The following is a 10,099-nucleotide window of genomic DNA, read 5'->3' on the forward strand; positions in this document are numbered from 1 at the left end:
TCTCTTAGCATGATAATAAATAGAATAATGGTTATGCAAACAGACTGTCTTGCTTGAGGCTCTGAAGTCCCAGGTTCAATCCCTCACACCACCATAAGCCAGAACTGAGCAGTGCTCTGGTTAAAAAAGAAGAAGAAAAGAAAGAAGTTCTGTTTCTCCTTTTCCTCTGTGTTAATGAAAAAAGATAGGAAAAAAAAAAAAAAAGAAAAACACCCACCAAGAATAGTGGAGTCAAGCAGACACCAAGTTCCAGGAAAAACTCTAGTGGGAAAAATAAAACAACTTATAATATCACAAGCATTTGCTGTCATGCCCTAATCTATGGGGATGGTGACACCTCAGAACTAATCTTTATTCATGTTGTTCCCCCAATCCCTAACATGGTGCTTGTTGAATGGAGCAGTACTTGGAAATCTACTGCAGGATTTTTTTTTTTCATTCTGAAGCTGTGAATGATTATCAGCTTCATAGCTTCCAGAGAAATTCAAAGGCATATACAATACGTCACCAAAATTGGGGGGGGGATATAATTTGATTCAGTGTCACTCAGTACCATACTACAGTGTGAGTGAGGTACACAAAGCCTCCCAATTTTTATTTTCTTTTCTTTTGCCTCCTGGGTTATGGCTAGGGCTCCTCTACGCTCGACTGGACCTGCCAATATACGCAGATATCTTCGCCCACCCTGTCCAACGCTTGACGTCTCGTCACCCAATCTGGTCCCCTACGCCTACACTGAACTTCTCTGTTCCAGTCTCTTGGAAACAGAGTTGGCAGTCAGCTGAGGTAAAGAACAAACACTTCATCACAGACCCCTGCAAGCGTCAACCCGGCTTTGACCTAGCACGTTATGATTGGGCCCTCCTCAATCGCTATCGAACAGGCCATGGCCGGTGCGCCGCTATGTTCCGTCGCTGGGGAGCCAGAGACGACCCAAACTGCCCCTGCGGCTACAGACAGACTATGACCCACATAGTCAACGACTGCCACCTCTCCAGATCAAAGGAGGTCTCGAAACTTTACATCAAGCTCAACCTGACGCTGTTGACTGGCTACGGAAGAAGGGCAAACGCTAGAAGAAGAAGTGCCTGCACTATGAATCCACTGCTCCTGGTGGCCATCTTTTTTCCATTGTTGCTATTACTGTTGCTATTGTTGGATAGGAAAGAGAGTAACTGATTCACACTGTGTGTGCTTAATCCAGTGTACTACCACCTGCTTTTTTTTTTTTTTTAGTTTTTTTATTTCTTTATTGGGGATTAATGGTTTATATTTGACAGTAAAATACAATTGTTATACATGCAAAACATTTCTCAGTTTTCCACATAACAATTCAACCCCCACTAAGTCCTCTTCTGCCATCATGTTCCAGGACCTGAGCCTTCCCTCCCATCCCAGAGTCTTTTAATTTGGTGCAAGACACCTGTGGTGATGCAATATACCAGTGACCATGGATGGAATCCTCGACACCGTGCTGATGTCAGGCTCGGCGACAGAGTATGCAGTGGTCTGCACATGCGCATGGGGGACTGCCACCTGCTTTTTAAACAGTTTATAAGGTCACTTAATTATCTGATTAATTGAAACATCCTATGAATAAGGAAGGAAGTCAGTTACAGGTATTAATTTTCTCAATCTCTTAGTGTTACTCTGCTTAGCGGATAGGAGCTACTGCCCCAAAGGATGGAACATAAAAAAGAAGCCACTAATGAAGCCAAACAAATGAGATGATTTTCAGTGGGAACAGTTCTGCCCTCTTGAGGACTTCGTGGAATTGGTTAGAGGTGCTACGTTTGGTATCAGATTTTGGAGTCGGTCAGATATGCTATAAGCATTTGTTGGATGAGACTCAGGACAGTATGACAACAGACTGTTTTCTAGAATATGTCTATTGGCATAGACTTGAAATCCCCCCAATCCCTCACTATTCCTTTCAGTGGAAAAATCTGATGCCATTTTACCTAGAACATTTTTTTCGCACTTTGATACATACTGAATTTTCCAGATCTATAACTACACTACTATGCAAATCAAAGGAAGGTCTAACTCTGCTTTGTTTGGAAATGTCACATTCACAACAGTAATGCAAATATGGTGTCTAAGTTACTACTTCAGCAAACCTGCATCAGTAATCACATTTGATGATTCTGCATAAGAGGTTCACATCTGAGTCCTTAGTCTGCTCTAGCTCTACCATTTTGAAATAAATTCCTTTCTCTTTATTGTTTTCTTCTATTTAACATTAGGACACTGTGTTGATTTGTCTGTGGTTTGTTCATTTGTGAAGCTTCCTCCCTGCTGATAAGGACCAGAGACTCAAACTTTCAACATAGTAATATGTATACTCAATATGATGTGCCACTGCCCAGCTTTGTTTGTTGTTTTTGACTAGAGCACTGCTCAGTTCAAGGAATTGAACCTGGAATACTGGAGGCTTAGGCATGAATGTTTGTCTCTTCCATATCCATTATGCTGTCTCCCCCAATCCTGTGTGTGTGTTTAATTGTAATGGTAGTAAGTGGTATTATCTATGAATTCCACCTTGGGACAATTAAAAGGATGTCACAAAATATTTAAGGAGAGCTTACTGGGTCCAACAGAGCTGTGAAACAATGTATTGAAGAGAAGATCTAGTCCGTATACTTTAGTCTCCAGTGGATTCCATGTGCAGGGGCATCAAAGCCTTAAAGCAGGTAATCCCCTACTCAGTAAGTCTATTTTGCCTACAGTTCCAGCACTGACATGCTACAGGAACTTAGGCAAATTACTTCACTCTTCTATTCCTGTTTTCTTATCTTTAAAACAGGGTGATAGTATCTCCCAATTGTGTTTGCTTGGCAGATAAATGAATAAATACATGCAAATGTCTAGAAGTTTGGGGGTCATAATATGAGCTCAATAAAGACTAACTTAAAGATGCCAAAGGAATAAGATAGAAAAATATGAGGGGGGCCAGGTGCTGAGGCACCAGGTTAAGTGCACATAGTATGAAGCACAAGGACCCGTGTAAGGATCCCAGTTCGAGTCCCAGTTCCTCACCTGCACGAGGGAGTGGGGGGGGGGTTCAATTCACAATCAGTGAAGCAGGTCTGCAGGTGTCTGTCTGTCTGTCTGTCTCTCTCTAGTCCCCCTCTGCATCTCAATTTCTCTGTCCTAGCCAATAAAATGAAAAAAAAAAAATGGCTTCAAGGAGCAGTGGATTCACAGTGCCAGCACCAAACCCCAGGGATAACCCTAGAGGCAATAAATATGAGTAGACAGAAAGTATAATGACATAGAAATGTTCCCCAGAACCTGTTCGCAAAAGCTCACCTTTTAAAGCCAGTACTTCCCTCCCTCCCTCCTTCCTTTCTTCCTTAATTGTTTTGGCTACTTTGGAATCTTCAGAAGTAAGGCTGCATTTAGAGAAAAAAAGCAAAAGGCTAGAAACCAGAAATTCCTCTATTAGTCTGAGAAAGGTACACTATCTCTGAACTTGTTTCATCAAATAGAGAACAAGGAGGGACATACTCTTAGGTCAAAATTTTACCTCTATCTGCATTTGGAAAGAGCTACTGATGGTAACATATGATGCTGGCAACTTACATAAACCTGTGCTTCGCAATATCAACCACAGAAACCAGGTAGGTCTCAGAACTGAAGATGGACCAAGTGGAAGTGGAAGGTGGGGTGGGGTGGAGGACCAGAAGGGACTGGAAAACAGCAAGCATCCTTCTAAAAAGAGCTGGCCTGACTGCATACTTGGATTTGCAGTCACATCTTCCTTGTCACCAGCAACTAGAAATCCAGGTTCTTCAGAGACTGTTCAAGGGTTAAAAATCGAAGCCAGTTGAATGGTATATCTGCAGTCTAGATGCAACTCATAGGCTGACATCTCTGTAAAGACTGACTTCCTCTGCTGATTACACAAACCCCAATGCAGAAAACAGCTTTCTATGTATAGCCTTCTTTATTTTATTTCAAAATATGGGTGTTAAGTAGAGACATTTATTTTTATTGAGTAACAAATTCTATCCTTAAAGAGATGATACTCCCAAAATAAAACTCCTTGATTTAACATTTCAAATAGATTTCAAAGAAATGAAGTATTTCATCTGTTCTAACCCAGCAGGGTATATATCAAGTATATAGTTATCAGACATGGAATTCAATGGCACCTAAGATATGAAATATTAGATTGTTATACCATCAAGTGGGCTTTAAGCTCTGCAATTATTATTAACAAACATTACAGTGTGGCTACTATAATTAGTACTGTCAATATAGTAAATAGGTTATATTACAAATCTTTACATTTATACATATTTCATTTTATAAACGAGTGTTTAAGACCCATTTTTCCAACTTTCTTTTAAACACTGACTGCAGCTGAAGAAAAAGTCTACAATAAATACCATGGGTGGGTTGGGTAAATACTTCTACATAAAATCTGTGTTACTGGGAATATCGGAGCAAATACGTAGAACTTTCAATTCTTCTTGTGTTTATTGAAATGTTGTATTCTGAACAATGATCTCTTACAGCTTAAAGAAATTTTAGTTACTAGTTTTAAAATTAACAACTCTCACAATGGTAATATCCACTAGGTTACTCTCAAAATTATAAATAGGCTGTTCACTATCCCTTCCATTGACTTAGCAGTTAACAGTGTAAATGAACTTTTATATAATTACAACTAGGTATTTTTAATTATTTATGTATATTCTTGTCTTATAATTCACTAAACAACTTATAGTGAAAAAAAAATGTAGCCCTTTTCTAAACAGTTAAGTCTGTCCAGTAAAATGTCTCCAGCTAATTTGCAACCTGGAAATCAAAATGTAATAGCTACCATGCTTGCAAAGCCAGAGAACAAGTATCAGATAGCCATTCTGTGGCTGTAATAAGGAACCTTAAAACTAGAAAACACAATACACTCCTAGTGTTTTCCTCCATGGTGATGCAGGGTTTCATGGGACTTTACTTAGAAGTACTTGTGACTATGGCAGCACTCATCTCTGCCTGCTACTGGACTAGGAGGTGGATTTATGGCCAGGGCTTGTCAGCTGGAACTGAAGTCTGGACAGCTCTTCCCTGGCAGCGGGGGTTCCTGCTGGAGTGGGTATGTGAAGTACTGAGGTGACACCAGAAAGCCCGAAGGCTGTGTCAGGTGGATCGGATGGCCTGTAGTATAAGGTGGGGGAGATGAGGGCACCAGGCAGCCTGGCTCTGCCCTGGCAAAAGAGAACCTTCGGATGGAGCCTCCTGTGGAGCTGGAGCTGGTGGCCGTGCTGGACTGCCTGGAAGGCGCCCTGAGATTTGTGGAGCTCAGGATCATGGGTAATGTCTCTGTCTGATAGCTGCGAAGCGAGAAGCGGATTGGTTGCTGTGAGGGCTCCTTAGGTCTCAAGCAGGTGCAGCAATAAACAGCCACTAGAGAACCCAAGATGATGAACGCGATGAAGATGGAGCCGACAATCAGGAAGGGAACATAGACAGGCTCTAAAAGGCAAAAACAGATACAAATGTTTGGACTTTCCAAACAAGGGTCTCCCAAACTCTAGGCCACATAGGGGGTGGAAGGCGGGAGGCTCAGTTAACACCACTGTTGTCAGCCCAAGTTCTCAACACTTGTTACTGGTAACCCCCAAAGTGCAAAGTGTGATGACAGAATATTTTTGCTCATGGTGGGGAGAAAGTAAACTGATACTGTAGAATCTGGTAGCAATTAGTCATCATACTGCACATCTGGAAGTCAGGAAAGAACAGAATCTATCCTTCTGTTTGTGTACTGGAGGGAGGGAGAAGGACTGTCTTGTTTGTTTTGTTGTTATTTGTTTTTGTTATTATAACTCTGAGTTTAAAATGCAGAGATTAATGATTTTATCATGTAGGGTACTAGGCTTCTGACCCATCTCTAAGGCTGAAAATCCACCTCTTGTCCAAGACTCTCCAAGCTGAGCAAAGAAAATCAAACCTGTTAAATAATACACCTCCCCCCACCCCGGAGCCCCCCACTCCCCGGAATGTATGAAATGATAAGAACAGTAAAAAAAGAAATCCATCATGGGCCCCAGTCATCTGTCTACTAATGAACCACAATTGTGAGCACTGGGTTCTTCCTTGCAGAAACATTTTCCATTTTCCAGATGCCTACTTCAACTCCACAACCCTATTAATTCTCATCCAAATGTTGGAAGATCATGCTGAGTCTGAAATTGGCTAGGATACAGAGGTTGGTGTTGATGGCCCCGATTTCCTGTCCCAGTATTCCTCAGATCGCACTGCCATAGCATGCACCCTCCCAATCAGAGGTAGGAGAAAGAACCTGCTGTGACTATGACCCTGCCCAGAGTCTGGCTCTTGTTCATTTTCTGATTTAAGAATTATAGGGACCCTGTGAAGCTGGCATTATCAGTTCTATTTTCAAAGCATGGGGCATAACAGAGTTTACTTTCCCAAATACACACAAAAAATGAGTGTCAAGTAACCAACAGCTCCAAATCTGTAGACTCCTGGGTATGACATCTCTGCCATGAACAACTCATTGCCCCATATTTATTTCCCATCAAGGCAAGGTGAAAATGGCTATCCACTTACCCTGTATTATTACGACTCCATTTAATCTACAGTCTAACTTCTCTAAGAGTAATATTCTCACTTTTGAATTTCAAAGATGCCCAGAAAAATGAAGTGACTTGTCCAAGGTTGTACAACGGACAAGCACAGAATCACCTCCCATGGCCCAAGGGATTTTGCAGACCCCAACCTCAGGGAATCCAAGCCCTGTCCCTTCTCCTGCAGTCCTCCAACCACACAAAAATACTGGGGAGCCTAGGAAGGAGTTTTTTGATATACTTAGACTTACTCTACAGAGAGAGAAAGCAAGGGAAAGAGGGAGGGAGAGGGAAAGAATGTATGTGTGTGTGTGTACGCGCGCGCGAACACACACACACACACACACACACACACACACAATAGACATGAACATATTCCTTAAGCAGGTCACAACAGACTAGATTCTCTACTTTCCATTGAACATCTTTTCCCCATAACAACTTCCCATGTTCCTAAATAAGGGATTTTGATGCTCAAAGTTAAATTCCTTGAGTCTAAGTGAATTACTATGGAAAAGACAGCTCCCCTTTTCTTTGGGGCTGGGGTCGGACATAAGACACTGAAGCACCATTAAATCTCTCTCTCTCTCTACTGTCTTTCATGGGAATCTCTTTTAAGGGCTTCAGACCTCTGGTCGCAGTTTTAAGGTGTGAGCTTTAAGTTTTAAAACCTCTATTAGCCCGTTAGCTGTTCCTCTTGCTTCCCAGCTATAAAACCTTAGTCTCCAGCTCTAAAGTTTCTAGGCTGTTCTGGTGCAGGTGGAAAGCTTTTTTTTTTTAGGTGTAAAGTTCCTCTGTTGGAGTTGTGATTTATTCTGCTCTGAAGTGAGCGGAAATTTGACCTGTGTTTTCCGACGTGAGAATAGAGGGCGGGGAAGCCCCTACGACCCTGGTTTCTAAATCTCCATCTCCAGGACCTGGGCATTTCTGAAAGGAATGACAATAGGGGGTGGACCAGGGTGGGTAATTCGATGCAGAGAAGTGAAAGGCAGTGGGAAGAATGTGACAGCGGTCTGAAAACGGTACCCCTAGGCCACAAATAGGGGAGATGGCAGGGAGCGCTGACTGAAGATCTGGAGCTGGGTTCCCTTTGGCACTTCTCTAAGCCCTAAGCCCGGGGTGGGGTGGGGAGTGGTCGGTCTCGCATCTTCGGTATCCCCAGAAAATCTCCAGCCCCTTCAGGTGCCACCCTCAAAGCGCTGCTGTGCTCTTCTCTGCACCTTTCAAGCGTCCCTGAAACTTCAGCTGTCTTTCCCAGGACCATGTCAGGCAAGCCCACCATTCCTCGCTCATTCTTGCAAGCTTTCCCCTTGGAGGACCTTGGAGGTCTGGAGGGGACAGCGTGTGGCGGGAGCCTGGACTACAAAGGACTAAGGCTTGCAGATTGGAACTTCTCCCTAGATTCCCCCACCCCCAACCCCACCCCGCAGCCTCTCCTTTGCTCGGATCCAGGTGGGCAGGGTGAGCGCACCCCCCCTGCCCCGCCCCAGACTCCCAGGCCCGCACTCACGCGCCGTGATGCCGGGGTGCTCCAGCTCGCCGCGGTCGTTGGTGCAGCCGCCCTGCTCCAGCCTGGCGTCGGTCGCCGCGCAGCAGTAGCGCAGCGCGCAAGAGCCGCAGCAGATGGTGGCGTCCAAAGTGTCGAAGTCCTCCGGGCACTGGAAACCCTCGTGGTAGTTGCCCTGCACGTCCACCCAGCCGTGGCAGTACTCTCCCGACTGCTGGGCGCCCGCCGGGTCCCAGCACAGCCCACCCAGGAGGAGGCAGAAGGCCAGCAGCGCCCCCATCGCCACCGGGCGGCGGGGCGGGGGCCGTAGCCGGGCAGCAAAAGCTGAGCTGGGGCTCCGGGCGCTGCGCGGCGTGGACGGCTGTTCCCCGCGGTCCAGGCCCCTCCCGCGCGGGCTAGCGGGGGCCCGGGGAGCCGCAGGGGCTGCGCCGCGCTCTCTGCAGGCGGGGGGTCGGCATGGCGGGCGGGGGCGCGCAGGCGAGGGCCGGCGGGAGGCTCATCGCTCTCCGGGCCCCTGGCCGCCGCCCTCCTCGGCCCCCACCGGAGTCGTAGCGCCCCACACGGCCCTTCGAGGGCTGCTCTGCGTCCTGACCAGCGGCCGCCTGCGAGTCCCGAGCGAAGCCCGAGGGCAGGAGAACCGGCTCCCCACGTGCGGGTCTCCAAGACCAGCCGCCCCTGCCTCCGCCTCCGCGCCCCCCGCCTGTCACCCACAGCGGCCAAATACAAACGACCCGCGGGCTGCAGACAGCTCAGTCTGTGAGACCTCCTTTAAAAGGGGAGCACCGGGCGGGGAGGAGGGGGAGGCGAAGCTTCAGGAAGAGTCCGCCCTCCCTCCGGGGTCGCGCGGCGGCTGCTAATCACTGCGGGCGCCCAAGCCTCCGCTCCGGCGCGCCGTCCTCCGCCTTCTGCCCCCACCCTCCGGGGCCACCCCTTCCCCGGGCGCATTTCTAAACTGGAGGGGGTGAGAGCCTCCATGTCACACTCCTCCCAGCACAGCACAAATGCGCACCCACCCCCGTGGGTGGGAGACGATAGCGCGGGTGTGGAGTGCGGGTGGCGCCCAAGGACGTGGGGGTGCCTTCCAGAATGTGAGGGGTTGGGGTCGCCCCGACTGAGTTTTGGAGACACCCCTTGCGCACACCTGGGCTCACTCCTGGGTCATTCCCGGGACGGGTAACAAAATATTTGGGGGCCGCCAAGCTCTACACAGTGTTTTCCACCCCCGTGTCCATTTGTTCGCCCCCCCACCCACCCTCCCTGAGGACCAGAGGCGCGTTTTGAGACCTTTAATCTCTTTCCATCACCTGTTTCCCCAAATCTGCGAGCCCCGGGGTGAGGAGTAGCGGGTCACCTCGGGCGGCGCGCACGACCGCAGGGAACGCGCCTGCGTCCTTCTCGCCCGCCAAGGAATCCCAAGAACAATATTCATGATAGTTGAGCGGATCTGAACTTGTGTGCGGGCAAAGAAATGCGTTTGTTTAAACGATGTGTCCCCTGTGTGGTGTTTGCAGGAGACACTGCTCCTTGAACGGCTTAAGTGCCTTGTGAAACCGGTGATATGTGAAACCTGGGCTAAACTCAAAAGAACTTATTTTCTCTCTACCCAGAACTACCTCCCATCGTTTATTGGTATGTGTGAATACGTTCCGCGTCTCTCAGCCTATTTGTCAAACACGCTGAATACCCGTGTCACTGATTTAGATGTTGGCAAGTTGAATGAAGCCAAAGGGACCAAGTGTGCAGCGCACCAGCAATTGAAGTGTGCGGTCAAAATCATTTACCACGCCCGCAGCTAGTCGGCTCAAAAAACATTTTTCAGAATTCTGATAGAATGGCTTTTTTCCTCCTTTAAATTAAAGTATATCCCAAGCAAAGAATTACTTTTTGCTCTGATTTTAAATGTAGGGATTAGCACTTAATTATGAAGCTAGTAAAGCAATGCTTAACGTTTCATATGTGAAACAGAATTGTGTAAATATTTTAACATCATTGCTCT

At 46.8% G+C, this 10,099-nt stretch overlaps 1 protein-coding gene across 1 annotated transcript; it reads right to left on the reverse strand.

Annotated features, from left to right (window-relative positions):
• Positions 1-3,940: 3,940 nt before the first annotated feature.
• SHISA3 (shisa family member 3) lies at positions 3,941-9,310 on the reverse strand. The gene is made up of 2 exons (XM_007534777.3): positions 8,107-9,310; positions 3,941-5,481 (listed from the first exon to the last, which is right to left on the reverse strand). The coding sequence occupies exons 1-2, from the start codon at positions 8,381-8,383 to the stop codon at positions 5,042-5,044; spliced, it is 717 nt and encodes a 238-aa protein (XP_007534839.3). The 5' UTR covers positions 8,384-9,310; the 3' UTR covers positions 3,941-5,041.
• Positions 9,311-10,099: the final 789 nt, after the last annotated feature.

This window comes from Erinaceus europaeus, chromosome 3, assembly GCF_950295315.1.
Source record: "Erinaceus europaeus chromosome 3, mEriEur2.1, whole genome shotgun sequence".
NCBI classification, from domain to species: Eukaryota; Metazoa; Chordata; class Mammalia; order Eulipotyphla; family Erinaceidae; genus Erinaceus; species Erinaceus europaeus.